Source organism: Corvus cornix, chromosome 7 (genome assembly GCF_000738735.6).
Source record: "Corvus cornix cornix isolate S_Up_H32 chromosome 7, ASM73873v5, whole genome shotgun sequence".
Taxonomy (NCBI): Eukaryota; Metazoa; Chordata; class Aves; order Passeriformes; family Corvidae; genus Corvus; species Corvus cornix.
In genome coordinates this window covers 1,955,431-1,977,782 of record NC_046337.1, presented here as the reverse complement: position 1 = coordinate 1,977,782, position 22,352 = coordinate 1,955,431, and the positions used below count along the sequence as shown (strand labels likewise).

General features: G+C 44.6%; 1 protein-coding gene across 1 annotated transcript in view; it reads left to right on the top strand.

Annotated features, from left to right (window-relative positions):
• KIF5C (kinesin family member 5C) overlaps positions 1–22,352 on the top strand; it is a 67,025-nt gene that overhangs the window by 14,523 nt on the left and 30,150 nt on the right. The window contains exons 2-10 of the mRNA XM_039555116.1: positions 5,212–5,302; positions 9,401–9,474; positions 13,862–13,966; positions 16,340–16,388; positions 17,214–17,269; positions 18,147–18,234; positions 19,453–19,577; positions 21,077–21,181; positions 21,491–21,639. Of these exons, the coding sequence (XP_039411050.1) occupies positions 5,212–5,302; positions 9,401–9,474; positions 13,862–13,966; positions 16,340–16,388; positions 17,214–17,269; positions 18,147–18,234; positions 19,453–19,577; positions 21,077–21,181; positions 21,491–21,639 (842 nt within the window). The remainder of the gene's footprint in view (positions 1–5,211; positions 5,303–9,400; positions 9,475–13,861; positions 13,967–16,339; positions 16,389–17,213; positions 17,270–18,146; positions 18,235–19,452; positions 19,578–21,076; positions 21,182–21,490; positions 21,640–22,352) is intronic.

The window sequence follows — 22,352 nt, the reverse complement described above, 5'->3', positions numbered from 1 at the left end:
CCCTGTGACTTGTGGGGAAAAGAACCCCTTCAATCTAAAAAGTTCTCTGCAATTCCAGGGGGGATTTGCAGGGCCAGCCATTTATCCAGTTGGGAATGGAGACAGCATTCAGCAAATGTGGCCTCTCCGTTTTCAAAGGGAGGGAAGGCTTTAATTCCTGCTCTGGAGGCTGGAGGGAAGGAATGTGTTTTGTTCCACCTTCTGAGGGAGAAGCTCCGTGCTGGGTGGGAAGTGCTTCGACTCACCAATCCCATTGCCACCCGTGAGGGTTTGCTTTGAAAAGATTCTGTCTTCCAGGCCTGCAATTATCCATCTTTTATTTACAAACCCTCTCCTACAAGAGCACTCAGGGTACTGAAAACTATCTGGGAGATAATTCTCCATTAATTAAGCTCCTGCACGTCACGTGGCTCCGTTACCTGTGCTGGCAGTGGTGCCGTGTGAGGTGCCATAAATCCTCCCTGAGATCATCCCAATAAAACTGCCTGGCCTGAGCGTGGAGCCAGGGTGACAGTGACAGGGATCCAGCACAGCCAGGCTTTGCCAAGGGATTCAGAGCTGGGTGATTTGGCACTTTGGTTTGTGCAGTTTCCCTGAGTGGTTGCATGACTCAGGCAGCCTGTTCAGGGGGTAAAGGGGATGCTTTTATTTCACCAGGTGTGGGGGAAAAGAACCCTCCCACTCCCTTCCCAAACCCCCTGGCACCACAGGCAGCGTGGACACAGGGACCTTGTGACCTGCAGCCCCACTCAGGTGGCTGGTCTTTAGACCCCTGTGAAGTCCCTCACCTGGAAAAAGAGTTAGGAAGGAATTTGGGGAGAGGATAGGACTGTGCTGGTGGAGTGTGGGGCATGGCCAGACAAGCACAGTGAGCAGCTTAGAGCTGGGGCTTTTGTCCCTTCATCCCATGTTGTTTCCTTCTCAAATCACCCCCATCTCTCCCTGTTCTTGCCTGGTCATCCTCTAATCTTGTGTAATCCTGAAATGGGTCAGAGCATCCCACACCAGTTTGGGGTGAAGGGACCTTAAAGCCCATCCAGTGCCACCCCCTGCCACGGGCAGGGACACCTTCCACCATCCCAGGCTGCTCCAAGCCCTGTCCAGCCCGGCTTTGGGCACTGCCAGGGATCCAGGGGCAGCCACAGCTGCTCTGAGAAACTTCTCAGGGTCCCCCTCTCCTGCCTCTGTGGTTTTGTGCTCTTGTGTGTGACCTGTGAGAATCTCTAATTTTGGGGGGTGGTTTCAGGCTAAAATCCCTCATCATACTCAAATGCCTCCTCCCAGCCCCCCAATTCAAAGAAATCCAGGATTTTGTTGTCTGCCTGCTTCCTTTCTACTCAAGCTTGGGAATTCTGTTCTGAGCCATCTTACCTTGCCCATGGTTTTTATAAGGGTTTTTTTTTTGAGGGGGGGATGGATCTGGGAGTGGATTCAGATGCCTGAAGGGGAGGTGTCATCTCCCTTCACATCACAACCTGCACACCCAGGGCTGGAGTCCACCCTGAGGATCGCAGGGGATTAATCATGGAATTCCATTAGGGCTTCTCACCCTTAGCAGGCAGCTCTGAGCTTTCCTCATTTCCTCTCTCTAGGGAATTTGGGGGAGTTGAGGTTTATTTATTTATTTTATTAAACCAGGAAATGTATTTGGTTATCTTTAATTTCTTTAATTGAGACTGCATTAGCTTCTGGCGACAGTGCTGCTCTGAGGGTAAATTTGGCATTTATGGTGAAGATCCTTTTTGTGGTTGTGAAATCCTCTTTTTCTTTTTTTTAAAATGCCTTTTAACTCAATAGGAAACTAGAGAAGTGCAATAATAATTGTCAATATGTCTGAACAGAATTCCTGGTGCTGTCCAGGGGCCAGAGCAGAATCTCTCTGGCTGTCAATGCAACTCCAGCAGGAATTGTGTGGGTGGATCAGAGCACTTATCCCAGCCATTATGCAGCAGTGGCACAAGTTAATGGAACAGATTGTCAGGGGGACTGTAGGAAGGAAGGGAGATGTGATTTATGGATGGGAGATAATAACCTGCATGTAATGAGAAAGTTTGGAAAATAATACACGAGGTGCACAGACGAAACGGTTGGCATCGCTCAGAAAATAACATTTTATTTCTGGCTGCTTGTTGTTTCCTTGAATTATACCTCTTGATTTTGGTGTTTAATGCAGGATGAGTTACATTTGGTAAAACGAAATGAATGCAGTTATGTCACTTCTGAAGGTGACAACGGGGAGAAAAGGGAACACGCTGAAAATCGGGACATTCGTGGTTGCTCATGCTGCCTTCTGGTTTGGGGCAAACCCTTTGGATCTGGAGGGTGTTGCCTCTGTAGGGTGGATGTGGCTTTTGTTATCTTTGGGGAAAACCTCTCAGAATTCAGGAGATCATAAGAAGAACACAAAAGACCCCCAAAAACCAAAAAAACCCCAAAACAAAACCAAACCAAACAAACAGGAAAACCCCCATCCCAAACATAAAAACCTGGGGCTGTGTGGATGTGGCAGCGAGGAGCTGGTGGCACAGGAGGAAGGCTCAGGAAGCTCGAGTGGGGTGACACAGGAAGAGCCCAACATCTTCCCAACATCAGAGATCCAGCCAGGAACTCCTGAACAAAGAATGAGATCCATGTGGGTTTGAAGCACGAGACCCACCCCCCAAAACCCCACAACTGCTCTCATTTTGTGCAGTCAGTGAAGATGCTCTGTGATCCCCCACATTCCTTTATTTCCTTCAGATATCAGTGATGGCTTTTCCAGCCTTTCAGCTTCCCAAACAAAACTCCTGAAAGGAGGAAACCTGACCTGTGGAGCACTTTTAGGAGTTGCTGCTTTGCACTTGGAGCTTTTCAGCCCGGCAGATAAATCCCACTCGCAGGCAGTGCCTCTTCCAGCTGCGTGGAGCACAGTTATTATGGAATTACTCTTTTTTCAGGCTCTCTGACATTCCAGGCATGGAATGCTCCATGGAAGGGCTGGATTGATGGCGCCAGAGCTGTGTTTGCCTTGGTGGGATGAGGCACTAACAGCTCTCTGAGCCTCAACTCGGGCATGAAGGGAATAAATGGGATAAGTGAATATTTGAGGTTGTGGGATTTTTTGGCTTTGTTGCCTGGAGCTTGGGATGAGCAAAATTGGGGTAAGGGGGTAAAATTCCATTTGGGAAATGGTTCTGGAATATTCATAGCAGGGCAGGGCACCTCATGCTGGGAGTGCAGAGCTTTGGCTGGCTGGGAGCATTCCAGTGTGGGGAGCTGTGAGGAAACAGAGTGTGGGGTGGGTGCTGGCTGGTCTCCTCACTTTCCTGGGAATGGGGGAAATCTGGGATCGGGAGTCGCCTCTCCAGGCTTGTGTCTTACAAGGGGCTGCGTGGGTGGCCCCACACCCAGGAATTACCCACTAAACCACTCAGAAATTGCCTTCTCATCCTGGAACTCCAAAACCCCGGGATGGAGCAGCAACACACACTTCAGGCAAACCCCTCCCTGCCTCCTTTTCCCCCGAGCTGAAGGAGCAGGTGAGTGGAAGCTCCTGATCTGCTCTCTTGAAGTCGAATCAAAGCGTGACAAAAATGGTTAATTGAGCGGAGCGTTGGAGCAGCTGCTGCTGCGAGTGGCACCGGTGGCACCTCCCTCAGCTGAGCATGGCACCGGGTACCAGCCACCTCCTCAGCTTTGAAGGCCTCCTCAGTGGTGTCTTGGAGAAGGGGGAACACCGGGAGCTTTGATGGGAGATGAGAAGGATGTCGCTTTCGATAGAGGATTCGTGTTTTAAATGCGGCGTGCAGCTGGGGGAGCAGAGCTCTGTCTGAAGGGGCCTTTGAAGTGTCACACGAGGCTGTTTTTAGGGGTGGTGATGCGTGTTTGGCTTGTGAGCAATTACGGTTCTTGCAAAGAGGGATCAAGGCTTTCCGGGAGCGCGGGTTGTGCTGCGCCGTGAATCCGTGTGGGAATGTCACTCCTGGTGTCACTTGGGAATCGGGGAGCTCGGCGTGGCACCAGTCCCGCTCCAGATGTCACTGCGGGGCGCCTCCCACACAGCGTCAGGTGATTTGTTGGTGCTGAGGATGAAAATCACAACCTTTTCTGAATATGATACAAGTTTAGGGTGACATAACTGTGATGGGCTGCCTGCTTTGGCTCCAAGCTGTGCTTTTGGTGACACATTTGCATGTTTAGCATAGGGATGAAACCAGTAGAGTACTGGGACCGTACTGGGACCGTTCTGGGTCACCTGGGCCTCAGCAGAACTCAGGACCTGCAAACTTGAGCTCAGCTCTGGGCTTTTCTCACAGCACAGCTTTCAGTGGTTTGTAGGAATGAACTGCAGAGCTTCTGCAGGTATTTACAGGGTTACTGCCCCAATAGTTACAGGGTTGTTCCCCCTATAGTTACATGACTGTTCCCCCAGTGTTTACAGGGTTATTCCCCCAGTATTTATATGGCTGTTCTCCTAATATTTACATGGTTATTGCCCCAGTGTTTACAGGGTTATTCCCCTGATATTTACAAGATTAGTCCCCCAAAATTTACGTGGCTATTCCCCTGATATTTACATGGCTATTCCCCTGATATTTATGGGATTATTCCCCCAATATTTACAGGATTATTGCCCTGATAGTTACAGGATTATTCCCCCAATATTTACGGGATTATTGCCCCGATATTTACAGGATTATTCCCCCAATATTTACAGGATTATTCCCCCAATAGTTACAGGATTATTCCCCCAATATTTACGGGATTATTCCCCCAATAGTTACAGGATTATTCCCTCAATAGTTACAGGATTATTCCCCCAATATTTACGGGATTATTCCCCCGATATTTACAGGATTATTCCCCCAATATTTACAGGATTATTCCCCCAATATTTACAGGATTATCCCCCCAGTTTTTACATAGCTATTTCCCCTCAATTCCCAGGAGGGGAAGGAAATATCCAGCTCCTGCTGCTTGTCTCCCCCATCCGTGGCTGCTGACCCCAACGTGAGCACACAGGGAACATATGCCACGTTTTATTTGCCAGCCATACAAAAGATGGGTTTGGAGCACCCAAAATGTCACATCTGTTCAGTCCACAAGATATTGTCCTGTCCAGTGCACTGAATGGCTCCCTCTGTGGGAAATGCTGCATTTCAGGATGTCAGATTGGGATAATAAAGGGGTTGAAATGTTCTTTGTCTCATGGAGTTTCTCCTCTGTTTGCAGCAAGGGAAGCCCTACGTCTTTGACAGGGTGTTACCTCCTAACACAACCCAGGAACAAGTTTATAATGCCTGTGCCAAGCAGATTGTCAAAGGTAGGTGTTGTCTTTGTTTATTGTCCCTGCCTGGGGGGAGGGAAAAGGATGTCTCTGTGCCCTCAAGCTGTTTAAAGACCGGGTAATGAATGTTTGGATGTCTGAAGGGGAGTTTAGTAATTAGTAATTCCAAACATTTCCTTTTTTTAAGGGCTTGTCTGTGTGGAAAAAACCAAAACCATCAATGCTGAAGGAATTGCAGCACAGCTGTTCCTTACTCTCTCCTTGTTATTCCACACAAACACTTGGTTTTTGGGATATAAGGGACAAAAAGTGTGTTTTTCATGCAGTGTGAGACTGTTCAGTCCAGGATGAGTGTGGAATATCTGTATAATGGAGTGGGAGGATGGATCATTGAAGGAGAGTGGGGAAGGCCCTGGTTTGGGAGTTGCTTTGCATGCAGAGAGCTTTAATTTAAAACTGGAATGAGGACACAGATGCCTCTTGGAAAACACCCTAGTTCTTGGAACAAAACCTTCCTAAATGGTTGAAATTTTAAGATTTTCACTGCAAAATCTTTTTTTTGGGGGTGCATGTTAATCACCTGGCAAACCCCCCCAGTGCTGAAGTCACCCTCACGCTTTGTTCTGGTGCTGGATGATCCATCCATGGTCATATTCATAAAATCGTGCATATGCTGAGCTGGAAAGCACCCACAGGATCATCAGTGCAGCTCCTGGCCCTGGACAGGACACCCCAAAAGTCCCACCACGAGCCTGGGAACATTGTCCAACCATTCCTGGAGCTCAGGGCTGGATTTGTGACCACACTGCAGCATCCAGGGGTTATCAGCAGAACCCTCGTTGTTCCCTGGCCTTGTGGGGTGTCCCTGTGCCCTCCAAGGTTTTTATTTTGGTGTTTCGGGGTCCTGCTCCAAACCCTGGGAGCAGCTCTGCAGGAATTTGTTTGGCTCACTCAGAAAACCTCGAGCAGCCCAACCTGGGGCAGCCCAGGTGATGGGGGGAAGGACCAGAGGGAAAGTTATTTGGTGTTGGAGAGCAGAAATGAGTCAGAACTCGGCTGCCTCTTCTCAGAGGGGTCTGATTACAGCAGCTCTGCCCTCAGATGGGTGAGCCTTTAATAAAAACTGGATTTGTGGAGTTCAGGGATCGTTAGTTCAGGTTGCTGACACACCACTGCACTGCCTGGAAGTTTGGGGAGCTGTTTCAATCCTACAGGGTGTGCTGCTGGTGAATTTGTGGAGGGCCTTTATATCCCCTTTGGAAGTTGGTTTTCCTCCAAAAATGGTGAGAGAAATAAAATCCTTTGCGAGAGGAATTGGGAAGAACTGAATCACTGACTGAATTGTCTTTATGAACCAAAGAGAAAGGCAAATGCTTCCCAAATTCCGTTTGAAAATAGCACTCAAATGTATTTTCCATGTGGGTTGATTTGGACTTCCCAGGTATTTTGAAAGGCAAGGTTGGTGAGGGGAAGGTTTGGAAGAAAAGGAGAGAGAAATGGGGGGAAAAGAGAGAAGGAGAGAACAAGGAAGTGAAGGATGGGAAGGAGAGGGGGAAGAGGAGCGGGCAAGACAAGGAGGGAGGGAGAGCACAGCAGCCCTGGAGTGAAGCTCCGGAGCTCTGGACTTAGATTTCCTTTCATTTAATCTCCATTTTAAAGCCTAATAAAGTGCAGGCTGTGAAATGTTCCTGATGGGCTGCATTCCCTGTAATTTCCTGCATGGAAAGGGAGGCTGAGTGTGGCACAACTCGGGGCACCGTGTGAATGAATCCCTGAGGGTTTTCCAGGCAGCTTCCCAAGGTTCCCGTTTGCTCTCCGGTTTCACTGCGCTCCCATGGAATGGCTGATGGCTCCACTGTGATTCCTGCCATCCCAGAAAATGCCCGCTGGCCCTGGAGCAATGCTTGGAATAACTATATTGACAATCAGAATGACCCAAACGAGGGGGTTTTTACCAAACAAGGCCTGGGATTAGGTCTGAGCAAACAGCTCCATCCCTGCCCAAGTGTTTCACATTCCTGACGTGAGAAACATGGGGAACAGGGAGGTTTTGGGAGGAGGAAGGGACTCCTGAGGGCCAAAGTGCCAGCAGTGGAAATGTGTGTGGAATCACCAGTGGGGATTGCTTCTTTTTAACCAAAGCTCCCAAATAGCCCCAAATCTGCCAGGGGACAACAGGGTGTGATTGCCACCACTTCTGCTTTGCTTCCTATTGCTCTCTGTTGCCCAAAAACCCAGTTTTTATCTCCTGAATCCACCCAGGTGCACGTGTGGGCCTGGATTTTGCATTTTTCCTGCAATTCCACAGAGGGGGGAATGTCTGGGAGCACTGGAGCACCTCAATGCACGTGTGTGTGGGCCTGGGAGGAGGAGAAAATGGCTTTAAAGGATTTTTTGGGTGGTGGTGTTGCTCCCACCTGGGAGCTGAGTGACTTTTCTGGTTGTAAATATGGGGAATTGGGGAAGATGATGGGTGAAAAAGAGAAGTACAGGGCTAAAAATGTGGCTCTGGGAATGTGTTTGTTGTGTCCATCCTCAGGAAAAAAAGGCAGCAGCTGAGGGGCAGAAGGAGGATTTTGGGGAAAAACTGGGAATCACTGTGGGCCAGGAGTTGACAAAACCACTCAGACTTCCTTTTTTTCTGGGAATTACTTAAAAATCCCACCTGATCTTGGTTCAGTCCCTTTGTTAATCTGATTTTTTCCCCCTCCCTTTGGAGTTTTGTTCTTTCTGTCTGGGGCTGTTTCTCTCTGGATTCAGTGCACAGATGGCCCATAAATGACTTCAGGTGGAAAATCTTCCAACAAAAATAACCTCAATACTGACACCTCTGACTTGTTTTCACTGCAGGTGATGCAGAGGGCTATTTTTTTTCCTTAATAGGATAAGGTATTTTTTGCTAATTGAGAAGGTAAATGACTTATCTCTGCTTCCTCCAGCAAAATGCAAATATTGATGCAAATTCTGAGCAATTTTCTTACATAACAGTTGATTAATCAGGTTATTTTCCCCCTTGGCTGTGAGCTCAGTTGGTACCTTGCATTTACCTGGAGATAATAACCCTTTTTTTTTTCTTTTTTTTCACTTTCTTGTTTTTAATTCAAGCTATTTAAAAAAAAAAAAATCAACCAAATTTGGCAGGAAGATGAAATAGTAGTAATAAACTCCTATGGAATAGTACAACTGGATTTTTTTTATCCATCCCATAATTATTGATAATCAATTATTTTAAACTTTGTTTCCTTAAAGCAAGCAGTGTTTCTATTTTTGTGGGCAGCTGAGGATGTTAATTAAAAATGTTAATTCCAGAAGGACAGTAATTATGGCCTCTAACTTTGTCACCGTCTTTGAGTTCAAGACTCTTTTTCTATTTTTCTACTGTATCTTATTCAATCTTCCTTCCTGTCTGGAGCACCTACACGGAGCTGCAAATAAGGGGATTATTTGTGTATTTATGTAAATGCCATCTATATGACATATCTTCTATAATCTAATTAATTTCTTTTTTTTCTTTGCCTGGAAACCTCTATTAATGGAGATCCAGAGGATGGGAAACATCACAAATACAATTTACAGCCCTCCCAGACTGCTGGAAGTGGGCAGTCACTGCAAAGTCAATATTTTGATATCTGAATCCAGTATCAAATGATTCATTCTGCCCTGAGAGAAGCTGGTTTTCAAATTCCTGTTCATTTGACTTTCTTCTTGCTTTGCAGACAGGCTTGGAAATTAATGAGGCCGTGAACTGTGATACAGAAGTAGGAAATAGAATGTGAATTTATAATAAGGAGTATCTGGGAATTTGTCTGATTTTCTCCAGGGTGCCTGATGGTTTTAAATGCAGTTCAGCTTTTTCTTCCCCGTGTTCCACAGATGTGTTTGGATGATATCTGATGTCCAGAGAGGTTTTTCTCCCAGGAGAGTGACAGAGATGCCAATAATTCTACAAGTCTCTAATTTAGATTTTATAACGATTTTTTGTGGCCTAAAATTAGCTCAATATCTCATATTTTCCCCATTCTTTATTGCCCAAACTACTTCCTAATTCAGCTCCAACACTTTAAAGACTTAAAAAATGCTGATAATTCAGCTTGAGGATGTCATTAAAAAGTTTTGTTTTCCTTCTCCTTGCAGATGTTCTGGAAGGCTACAACGGCACAATCTTTGCTTATGGACAGACCTCATCAGGAAAAACACACACTATGGAGGTACAGGGGCAAAATCAAACCAGTTTGGGGGGAGGAGGAAAATTCCATGTGTCAATTACCTGGGCAGGGCAGATCTCTGGAGCTCTGAGCTGGGAGAAACATGGAAAAAGGGATTTGGGAATGTTCAGCTCCTCCTGCCTTCAGCAGTTCAGTCAATGTGGATTTTTTCCCAAGGTTTTTCTACAGATGTCTGAGTAAATCCCAGATTTATTTGGAGCAAACGGTGAGCAGAACACATCAGGTGTGGTTTCTCCTTGTTTGTCATTACAGGAATGTTTGTGTTTTAAAGGGTTTGAGGGGGGTTTGTGAATCCACGGATGAGAGCAGCAGTAAAAGTCTGCGGAGTTCCCTGGCACTGCAGGATTAGGGAAATTCCTGCCTTGGTTCTTGGGTTTCTCATTTGCAGTCTCCTTCTGGGAATGCCCCTCTGGCATCCTGCAGCACAGACGGATGGGGTTGGAATTCTTGGAGAAGGGCACGGAATTACAGCAAATTCCAGGGGCTGAAATGCTGAGTCTGTTCATGTTCCTGCTGCTCTGAGGGTGACAGAGCAGGGCTTTTGCTGTGGTTTGGGGTTTTTTTTTTTTGGGTCAGGCAGAAGATATTTAGGTATTCCTGCTGAATTCCAAGGATTTCATCCTTGCATGAGGCTGCTCCTCCCCAAACTGGGTGTCTGTGGCTTGGGACATCTCAGCTCAGCAAAGCTGGGCTCTGGGGGAGTTAAAACTGAGTTTTCCTGGGTTCAGCAGCACCCCGTGGTTTTGTTCCACAATTCACAGGTGAGCCACCAAACCTGAAGGTTAAAGGACAGTGGGAGCCACGGGGCCTTGGGAAAATCGCTGCATTCCTGGAGGGTGCAATCAGTGGTGTCTAATTAAGTCTGTCCTTGAGAGGAGGGGGGGAAATCACTGGCTCAGGCCTCACAGATGGCACAATCCTTGAGTAATCCACCAGCTCTGGGTGTAATTAAATCAAAATGTCTGCAGGGCTCGAGCTGGTGCTTCCACATGGCCTGGGAAAGATCTCCTAAAGCCAATTTATATTCAGAATTCCGAGCGGCGATAAAGGAAATGACCGTGGAAAAACGGCTGTTTTCCTCCTTTAATAAAGGAAAAGCTGTCGTTTCAAAGTGGAATCAAGTCTATATTCAGCTTTAATCCCCCTCTTAGCCTTACATCCTCTTGTGAAGTTGCTAAAGTGTGTTGTGGAAGGGGGAAAAAAAATAGTCTGAAGTTGAAGAAATGGTAAATCCTCTTGGAAAAGCTGTTACGGGGGATTTTCTGTGAAATGGGAAATGGGAAATGCTTCACAGTGTTGGTGTTAAGCTCCACCAGGACATGGGGCTAGAACACAGCCAGGACAGCCTTTCTGACAGGCACAGATCTTTCTTTGCTGCCTGAATAGCAGGATAAAACTTGAAAAAACACCTTTTTTTTTTTTTACCATAAATTAAATTGATGGGCTTTGACCCCACAGCAGAGCTTTCAGTGCTCGGTCCCCCTAAATCGGTGTTACTGTATCAACATCCTGAATGAAACCAGCTCTGCCTCAAATGTTGCACTTCACCTGTGGAAATTACTGTTTTTATTAAAATCCGAGCTTTAACGAGCAGAGAACTCTTCGGAGGAATTTCCCAGCTGCAGTGGCAGCAGCACCACAGTTTTCCAGCCCCTTTTTCCATGAGGTTACAGCAGAATCCATGAGAATATTTGTGGTTTCTTTCCATTTTTAATTCCAGCTTTCCAGCCCACCTTGTCCTTGTTCTTGCCTTCCTGTTTCTGGTCCCTCTCTTGCAGTGGGAGATTCCCTGCCCATGGACTGAGATGAGCTGTAAGGTACCTTCCAACCCAAACCATTCTATACATAAAAGTGGAATCCACTTCCATCCCCTCTTGTTTGAATGCAAATCCACGGAAATTTCTACTGTTTTAAACAGTGGCAGCTGTGGCTGAGTGTCCCTCACACTTCAGGTTTTACACCTGGATTTCTCCTCTGAGCTAGAGGAGCTGTGGAAAGGAAAATACAATTACCATGGGGCTTGTGAGAATATTTAATTAAATGCATTTATTGTCACTTCCGAAAAATTTTTAAGGGATAGGTTTACCTGGTGCTGCCAGAGGTCTCTGCAGCACAAGTTGGAATCTGAAGGCTCCTCTGGCTGAGGTAAAATCCAGCTCCACCAAAACCACTGCAGGAAAGTGGCTGGAGCGTTCCTGGTTTTGTGGCTGCCTTAGGAATTCCATGTTCTGCTGTGCTTTGGAGTGTAGGCACAGCTTGGGTTGGAGTTGAGCGCCCTGAAGGAATCCCAGCAAATCCCTGTTTATCCCAGTTTAGGAAAAGCTCCTTTCCCCTCTTAGGGAAAACTCCCTGAGCAGCAACACAGGGTTGGTTCCAGTGAGATTTTCAGGGGTTTCTCCAGGGAGAAGGGATGGAGAGTGTGGAAATGGGGCTGCGCTCACGGTGTGGTGGAGCAAGGGAGAACAAAGTCTTGGGGGGTGTTCGTATATTTAAGTTTTCCCCTTCCTCAAGGATTTAATTTAATTAATTACCTTTTTTTTTCCCATTCTCATAATCTGAAATAAAATGGTGCCTCAGATGGGGAGGACTTTTTAGTTTTGGAGCAGCTCAATGAGATGTTGGGTGTGGTGTAGGGTTTAACTGCTGCAGGAGGGGATGTGATTTGTATAACATAAATAAAATATTCACGGTTTAGCTCCAGCTGAGTGCTGCTTTGTAGGGAAAGCAGTCAGCAATGGAGCTGATTTATCCCTTTTTTTTTTCCCCCCTCAAGATGTTTGTGGAATTCAGGGGCAGGAACCCAATCAGTGCTTTAACCACAAGCTCTGGGGTGGAGGGAGAGGTGGTGTCAGTTCTTTGTGTGAAATTGCCTTCATGCCTGGCTGGTGCTGGGAAATTCACTGCCATTCCACCGGCTTTCGCTAAACAAGGCAGTGGCTAAAATTTATATTTTAGCCTGTATTTTAGGCCAAAATTTTTATGTATTATATATTATTTATAGTCTATTATTTATTATTATATCTTACAATATAGCTATAATTATATATTAACATAATACAATTATATATTAACATAATATATTTATATATCAATAGAATATACTTATAATATATTACATATTTTATGTCATATTTTTATATATATAATATCTATATTTTTCACTATATTTAAGGATGCAATTTATATACATTTATATATTATACAATTATATATTAACACAATATATTTCTATATCAATAGAATATACTTATATATTACCTATTTTATATATTATTTTTTATATATATAATATCTATATTTTTCACTATATTTAAGGGTGCTAATAAAAGCTGAAAAAGTGGGAAAACAGGTCAGTGTGACCCACTGGTCACTGACAAACATAATAAAAACCACATACACACGTGCGTGATTTTCTTCTATTTGGCTAAAAAAAAAAAGGTAAAAAGAAAAAGTTAGCAATTCCAGATCAAATCTGACCTCCCATGACTGGGAATTGTGTGGTTACCTGCTATATTTTTCTAAAATAATAACAATTCCCTGCCACTGTTTGGAGTAAGAATCTTTTTTGTGCTGACGTGGGCAGTTTTAATTGGACAAAGATTTATCCCAGAGGTGTGCCAGAGATTCCAGACACCGTGTTCTGATGGAATCTTCGACTGTGGACTTGTTAGTGCATATTTAAGCAGTTTCATGGAACGTTTGGAAGCAGCATTTCAGTGTGAGCTGTGGTCAGAGAAGGGTTTTGTCTCAAAATGTGGTTTCTGTTCCCATTTCCGTGGCGTTGCCTCTCCCGGACGTGCCTGGGAGAGCAACACAGGGAAATTGTTGGGATGAGTTAATCCTCAGTTCCTGGAGGAACAGGGGAAGGTGGTTGTGCAGAGGAATATGGAAAGCAGGAGTGTTTGTGAGGCATGGCTCCCTGGCAGTAGGGCCAGTGAGCTCCAGTTGGAACTGGAATTGGAATTGGACTGGAATCCTCAAATCCCCATCACTCAGATCTTCCCCCAGCATAGCAGGAAGGAGGAATGGGATGTTTCAATGCTTCTTGTCACTGACAAATTCCCAAAATCCTGCTTTACAGGGAGAATCTGGCTGTGAGTTGGATGTTTGTTGTGCTTGTCAGTCAGAGGGTGAGAGTGGAAACAGCAGCAGGAGCTGACAGGACAAAGGGGTTCTCCATGGGGTGAGGAATTCCAAGGTGTGGAGTTGGTTCTGACACCTTCTCTGAGCACTAACATCAAGTTAACCCCTCCCCAGAGCAATAAACGTTCATAGGGACCCTCTGGAAGAGGGAAGTTTGGATAAATCTCCCTCCTGTCTTGTCCCTGAGGGACGATTCCCAAGTTACCATTGGGTTTTGTGTCCGCAGGGAAAACTGCACGACCCTCAGCTCATGGGAATCATCCCCAGAATTGCACACGACATCTTTGATCACATCTACTCCATGGATGAGAACCTGGAGTTCCACATAAAGGTAAATGTGGAGTGACATGTTATGTAATGGGTCGAAAGGGAAGGAAATCCATGGAAAATCTGCCTTGGAATGTTGTGGGGGGAGTTTTCTCCTCCATCCCTTTTGTAACTCAAAATCCAGTATTTATTACTGAGGGTACTTCCTAGAAATCACCTCATGCAGCTACTGGAATTTTTTTCTGGAGTATGTGTCCGGCTCAGGTTTGCTGGAACCACCCTTTGGGTGGCCAAATATTGATTAACTGCAGCTTCTCCAGAGATTGGACCCCACTGGGTATGACCAGAAATCCCATGGAGCTGCAGGACATTTGGGAAAAGACTGACATCCTATCTCAAGGATGTGGGGTTGGAAGTGGGGGAAGATTGGGCAGTCCATGGAAGGATGTTTAGAAGTGATTTTTGAATTCCTGGTGCGCAGGCTCCTTCTGATGGAGGTCCAAGGAACAGCTGCCATGTTTTTCCATGTCCCTTCCTTCATCCCAGCCATGTGATGTCCCAAATGCTTCGGAGTGACCTTTAATTCCCACTGTCCATCCAGTGTCCCGGGGAGCTGTCAGCCGTGGGGGGCACTGGTCCATCTGGCAGAGCCAGGGTCAGGCTGCAGCTTCTTTCCAAGAAGACATCAGTAAAATTGCCATGGATTGCAGGGAAAAGGAGCTCTCTGTGTCATCCCTGCCCCAAAACAAAACCAGGCCTAAATACTTCGGTAGCTGAGCACAGATAGATGTAAAAACATTCTCCCTTCTCCTGCTGCTCACTGAGAATGGAGCTCTCTGTCCTTTCTGTGCCTAAAAGTTAGAGATAAGTGCTATTTTTAGCGCTATTTGCGTTAAATTGTTAGAAGTGCTCCTGGGGGAATATTTGTGTATTTATTTTAATAACCTTGCACCTCTGAACCAGCTTCTGGAAGGGCTCAGTCATTTATTGGGAACCTTCTCAGCAATGAGGTACAAGCAGAAAAAATATTACAAATAAACCACGAAATACTTGCAGAGACCTTTGATCGTAAAAGATGGAGAGACCCCTCTGAATTGCCACAGGAGTGGCACAGATTCCCTCCCCTCCTCTGGAAAGCTTTCCCGGGGCTGCTGCAATTCCACGCGACAGCCCTTGGATACCAAGAGATGGGGACCCCAAGTCATGGGAAACTCCTGGTGTGTCGTGTTGGAAACCACGTTCTGCCAGCACTGTTCCAGTGGTTTCCCACCAGAGCTGATCAATCTCTCCCAGAAAAGCTGCCTGAGCAGCAGAGAGTGGTTGTACAAGGAGCTGTCAAGGGAGAGAAGTGTTCTGTCATCAGCAGCCAGGGTTTAACCAAACTCTTCTAATAACTGAGCCAGCACTGAAAATTAATAACATTTTTTCCCCCTCTCTCTCTAGTGGGGATCCATTTAGAATTTGGTCTCTCCTCCGTGTGTTGGTTTTCAGTGTGAAATATTAAGTCTGGCCTAAGTGGGCTCTTGGAATCAGCTGGTCCAGGGGAGGGCTTTAAATGGGGAAGTAAAGGCACAAAAGCAAAATATATCTGTATTTAATAGCAGTTGTTACATGGAAAGATCAACTCACCTGTATAAAAAGCTCAGACATTATTCTTCAGATGAGAGAAAATGAGACTTCACTAAATACCAGGAGTTCATTGATACCTGGAACGCAGCCTTTCCTGCTGAATAATCTGGATAAACCTGAATTAGGGAAGGGTTAGACCTTACTCCCCTCACATATTTCTGTTTGCTTCTGTGAGTCAAATACCCTTTTATTAGGAAACTCATTCATTCATACATTCATTCATTCATTCTCCTTCTCCTTAATTTTTTTTTCTTGAGGACAATTGTCTCTCTTTGTTACAGCAGAGCTCATTTTCATTTTCTTCCTTGGGTTTGATTCAAGGCAGAACCGTCACGTGTGCTTCATTTAAAAGTTTAATTTCATATGTATTGCTGAAGCTTATGGAAATTGTATGGTAAAGGTGCTCTCTGCTTTTGTGGGGGTGAAAATCAATGTACAATCTTCTACAGTCCTCAAACCCGACCCTTCTCATGGCGCAGCTGCACAGGTGTGGCGGGAGCTGGATTGGTTTGATTCAGCTCAATGTTTTTGTCAATTCTGCCTGTGTTACCCAAAAAAAAAGAAGAGAAGATTTGCCTGAAGGTTTTTTTGTGTACTTTCCTGATGAATCATTGATAAATGGAGAAAGATCAATGGCTTGTAAATCATTCAAGACACAAACGTGCTCTCACAAAAGATGTAATTCAAACTGTGTGGGAGGTGGGATTTTATTTTTACTTTGGTGCTTTGACAGGGGTGGAAACACAGAGACAGCAATACATTAAATCAGCAACGTTTAAATCTGTAATGTTTGTGATTATTTAATTAGGTTTCCTACTTTGAGATATATTTGGACAAAATAAGGGACCTACTTGATGGTAAGTTCTGTGCTTCTTACGTGACTGAGCGCCTTGGCTTCATGCAGAGCTTTGAACCAAAGCCTGAGGGGAAACTGACTCTATTTGGGAGGGGATTAAATTTAAACTGTGTGCCAGGGTTTGAGCAGGAGAATTTTGCAGTTTAAATCATCTGATCTGTCTCCTGTGCACCTGCCTCTGCAGAGCACGAGCTTCGTTCTGAATCAGAGGGCGCCGAGGATTTCACAGCCTGCAAGGCAGGGCTGGGCCTCCTTGGCCATGTGTGTTCCTCAAGAAAAACTGATTCCAAAATGCAGGGAGTGTTTTAGAATTATCCCTTGCTTCTGTCAGGCAGTTTGGTGGGGAGGATCTGCTTCTTGCACAGTTCATGCCTCTACCTCTGCATGTTGTGTGTTAATGAAGGTGAATTTGTTAATCAGTGTGAGGACAGAAATGTCTGTAAATGTAGAAGTGACTGTAAATGTAGAAATGTCTGTAAATGTAGAAATGACTGTAAATGTGACACTGAGCTGTTCTGAATCCCAGGCTGCTCTCCTGTCTCCTCTGCTTTGCCAAAACCCAGCTTAGTCTGGGCTTATTTGATTCACCTAAGCAATAAACAAAAGGTTTTGTGCCCCGAAGTTGACTATAAATAAACAGGTAAAAGACTGACAGAGCAGGGAACAACTTCTATGTGTCAGAAATATTAGAGGTTCATAAGGAGTGGGGAGTGACTGCAGACCTCATTTACAAATTCCCATCCCCAAAATGTGTCTGTCATGCCTGGAGCTGACACGTTATTTATCACCTCTGGAATATTCCTGATGATCTGCACGTCTTTTCCAGTGTCAAAGACAAACCTCGCTGTACATGAAGATAAAAACAGAGTCCCATATGTTAAGGTAAAAGAATAATTTAATCCTCAGCTTTTCATTCTTTCCCACATGTGCATTTATTTACACATTTCCATTTGCATCCAGCGTGTTTGCTGAAATAATTCAACTCCTGTTTGAAGCCTTGAATGTTCAGGTTGTGTTGGTTCCTGGGTTTAAACAAGTTTCCTGAAATATTAATGGGCTTGAATCATGTTTGTTTTATTTTCCTGGCTTTGAACGTTGCCATTTTGTTAGGATGCTGTTAAATTTTAAGTATTCACATTCCCCTTTCATGTCAGATATGAAAGAGAACAACCTGAGGAATTTTGTTCTTTAATATTTTGCTGCGTGGATGCTGTAATCTCGCAAGAGCTCAGAACAGATTGGTTGGGTTAGGAATTACTTGTACGACTTTCTGGGCCCTCACTTGAATGCAATACGTTTGACATGAACATATGTGAGCCTAAATGATAGATATATAATATTTTTCTGTTTATTCTCAGCCTGAGGAGCAAAAAAACCCCATAAAATTAAATTATTCAGTGCTGTTGCATGAAGAGAGAAGGTCTTTGCATTTTGTCTTGTAGTTTGAGGGGGAAAAATTAACTTGGGTGTGAAATCTAACCCGAATTAGGAGTATGTGTTGTATCACTCCATGTTTCCCATGGAAAATTTCGTGCTGTGCGTTTGGATTTCACCGAGTCTTTAATCTTGTGGAAAAAAATTGGCTCCCAAGTTCCCCGTGAAAATCACCCCAAAGCACGTTCGGGTCCATTGCCTCGCCAACGATCCTGTGGGATGCTGATGGTTCTCCTAATTATTTTGTTCATTAGTGCTAAATGCTCCTCCTGCTAAACACTCCTGATTCATTCCTGCTAAACACTGCTGACTTGCCTGTCCCCAGGGTTGTACAGAAAGATTCGTATCCAGTCCTGAAGAAGTCCTGGATGTCATCGACGAAGGGAAGGCCAACCGGCACGTGGCCGTGACAAGTGAGTGTCCATGGATTCTCTGGCTCTCCAGAGGGGGTGGTTGTGCTTCCAAGGGATTTATTGATCCCTCCTGTCCACCAAGGACTCAGAGTTAGTCTGTGAACGATGTAATGCTGCTGGAATGATAACACTTTCAATCAATTGACTGTACTTTTGTACAGAACCTCCACTGACTGTCAGCTCTGAACTCTGAATTTAAGGCGTGGCATGAACTGGAATTGCTCCATAAAACATCACAGCACAGGTTTGGGCTCAGACTGAAGATATTTTGGAATTACAAAGAGCTAAAATGATGTACTTACATGTTCCTTTGGGCTGCAATTCCGTGGTCAAACAGCAGCCAGAGAGCATAGGGCAATTTTCAGCCTCTGCCTGTTTATCCCAGCAAAGCAGTGACTTGGATTGGGTTCCAGTGATGGCAAAACAAACAAATCTTCAGGAATTAAACCCCAAAAGAATCCAAACTTGTTGATGTTGTGTTGCATGAATGGGGGTAAAAGGGTCTGTTCCCAAATTTGTACTGGAAGATGTCCCTGATCCAAGCAGTCACCTTGGCAGAACCTCAGTTTGTAAAGAAATTCTTGGTGGTGGGGTGGTATTTTGGGTATATTTGGAGTTTTTTGTGTTTCTGTTTTTAATTTTAATTTAATTGGATTTCTTTTGATGCCCTGGTTAACTCCTTTCTCTTCTCTGTCCCTGCCTTCTTGCTTTGGTAAATATTACATTGCTTTTTTTGCCATCATACTGATAGAAATTTGTTCTGAGCAACATTTCCTCCCATTGCTCCTGCTATTTTCTTTAACAAAAAATACCCAAATACTGATTTGCTGATTGAGAAAGTGGTTCCTTGATTCTTAGTATTTTCTTGTTGCTACTTTATGAAATTCCAGCATAACCTGGTTACAATCAAACTTATTTTTAAGTGGAAGCTGAAACTGCAACTGTGTTTTACCTGTGACCTGGGCAAAGGGGGATTTTCACCTAGGTAAGCAATAAAAAAGTGACATTTGGGTCTAAACAGTGTGGTTTGGATGAACACTTTGCCTAAATGTGAGATCCCCTCCCAGAGTCACACCGAGACCTGCCCAACTTCTTTGGGGTTTGGAATTTGGTAGCCATGGGCCAGCTCGGATGGGATGGAATTCCCTGCCAGGTTTGAAAGGCATTTAAACAAACCATGAAAGGCATTTAAACAAAAGCCCTGACCTGTGGTTGCAGATATGAATGAGCACAGCTCGAGGAGCCACAGCATCTTCCTCATTAACATCAAACAGGAGAATGTGGAAACGGAGAAGAAGCTCAGTGGGAAGCTCTACCTGGTGGACTTGGCTGGGAGTGAGAAGGTAAATTCTCCTTTCTCCTGGACTGCTCCCACTGGGATCACCACACTGAGGATGTGAGGTTGTTTCAGAGAGGTTTCACAGAACTCTCACCTTAGATTATCATTAATAGGGCTGTTGTAATTTTTTGGTTAATGCGGGCTGGAGGAAAGGAGCAGATCAGAATTATTGGTGTGAAAGGCAACCCCCCAAGGTCTGCATTTATAATGGAGTGAGCTGAACCAGTGTACTTTTATACAGCTTTACATTTACATCTGTGGAGCTGGAAAAAGGAATGTAATTTTTATATAATTTATCAAATTAGATGATGTCACTTGCTCATATTGTCATGTCCTGGTTCTAGGTTTTTCTGTAATTATTTCACATATTAAATGGATGAAATACCAGCAGTTAATGCAGTTTTCAAGTCTCCTTGAAGCTCTCTGAATCTTGATTGTGGTGACTATTTCTGCTTTCCAGTGTAGAAAAATAAACCCCAGAAAAATAACTTTGATCTGTTTACCAAAAGAGTAAAGGTTCAGAGTAGTGCTGCAATGCAAAAATGTTTCCCAATTCTCATTCTGATGTCTTCTGGAGTGTTCAAAATCAGGTTTATTGGGATTTTGGGTAGCTCATTGTGACATGTTAATTGATAACCCATGGGTACAATGCAGAAGTGATTTGTCAGAGTAATTAATCACGGTAATGATTGCATATGAATGTTAAATTAAAAGCTCTTTATGATGTTTACGAAGTGAGGGCCTGGACAGGCATTGCTCTTCTCTGAAAAATAAACTTTTGTGGTTTGTTATGTCTGGACATGGTACAGAAAACCTGAGATTGGGGTTTCCTGGGTAGGTTGTCTTCCTAAAAGACACAACTATTTTTACTTTATGTCATTTTTAGGTGAAAGTACAGATAGTTTTAATTTAATGAAAAATATGTGGCTTTATCCTACATTTGGATACTTTGGAAAATTACTCATTTTGTTATATTTGTGTGGTAGCAGAAAGGAAAAATACCAGCAAGTTAGAATGGTTTGAAATAGAATTTAGCAGTTTTTAGGATACATTTGTCTTGGTGTGAAAATGGATTGTTTTCCACCACATGTCATTTTTGGCCTGCAAAAGGAGGCAGTGGCCACGAACAAAACCTGGCCTGATATTTTTGGTCCGTGCAAGCAAAATACAGAGCCAAGATGCTCATTTGGTGGCCACTGAGAGTCTCCATGTGGTGCTCCCTGTCTGTATGGACAGCTTGGCCTTGGAAGTGCTTCCCAAATGTCCTCAAGTGAGCACAGACTTCTCCCTGAATAAAATTAGGGACAGCTTGCTCTTGGAGTGGGAGAGAAGTGGAATTATTAGAGGCATGTGCTAACAGAAAAGCTGATGTAAAATTCTCCTCGTCCATGCTGAGCTAAGCTGGGATTTGCTCCTCCAGGAGCATCTTTAGGCACAGCTCTGCAGGGCTGGGGCTTCTTGTGCTGCCAGCAGAGCCTGACTCTCGCCTGCTCTCTTTGGCAGGTCAGCAAAACTGGAGCAGAGGGGGCTGTTCTGGATGAAGCTAAAAATATCAATAAGTCTCTGTCTGCTCTGGGCAACGTGATCTCGGCGCTGGCTGAGGGAACTGTGAGTAATCCTGTCCGTGGGGGTGCCCAGGGGCTTTTATTTATCTGTTTCTTTGCCATCCACAGGAGAAAAAGGAGCTCACATTTCAGTTCTGAAGGGAGAAAACATTGGCTGACCAGCCACAAACCAGTGACACTTTGGCTGTTCTGCCCGAGATAAGGAATTAATTCTCTGTGATGTCGCTGGTTATCAAACCTTGGCACAATCAGAACAACTGTGTGCTTCAGATCCGTTCCTCCTGGCCTCACATTCTCCCTTACTGCTCTGTTTAAAAGAACTGTTCTTGTCTCTTCCTTGTATCTGGATTAGAAAACCCACGTTCCCTACCGAGACAGCAAAATGACCCGGATCCTCCAGGATTCCCTGGGTGGGAACTGCAGGACCACCATTGTCATCTGCTGCTCCCCCTCCGTGTTCAACGAGGCAGAGACCAAGTCCACCCTGATGTTTGGCCAGCGGTGAGTCCCGCTGGGATCAGCCTGGATGCATCCCTGGGGCTCCTCCAGGTGTTGGAAATCCAGAGCTTGTGGTTTCTGGAGTTGGTCAAAAACTGGAGAACTTCAGAGAGCTGTCTCTTCATTCCCAGAAAAATCAATGTTAATGTTGGCCAAGCTGCTCTGCTTGGAAGCCCCAGTTGATTTTCCTGCAGGAAGTACAAAGTGTTATCTTAATTCCTTGAAATTTTTATGGGAAAGATAAAGGCACTGGGCAGTTTTCTGTGGAAAAATTCAGTTTTGCTGTATCTGACACTGCTCTTGATGCTTTTTAAGAGGTGTCTTCTCCCTGAGTTTCACCTCAGGGATCATTGTTATGGTTGTAAAAAGTGTCTTTAAAAATCAGGAAAATTAAAGAGTGTGGACTCTGTAATATTGACAGCTTTGAGAGGTTGCCATGGCAGCTCGTGGACCTGATGTTTGGAGAATCTGGATAATTTAGGATCAAAAAGTATGGAAGGATGCAGAAAGAAAATTTCTCTTGCATGTGCATTTATTGGTAACAGTGATATGAAATGCACTGGGAAAGTGTGCAGAAATAGGTCAGGCTCATTATGTAATTACCGCTTTTGTGGTAATTGAGGAGAACTCGGATCCTTTGGAAAATTTTGTTTGGTTTGTGTAGCAGCAGAAAGGAAAACTACTGGCAAGTTAGGATTGTTTGAAAGAGAATTGAA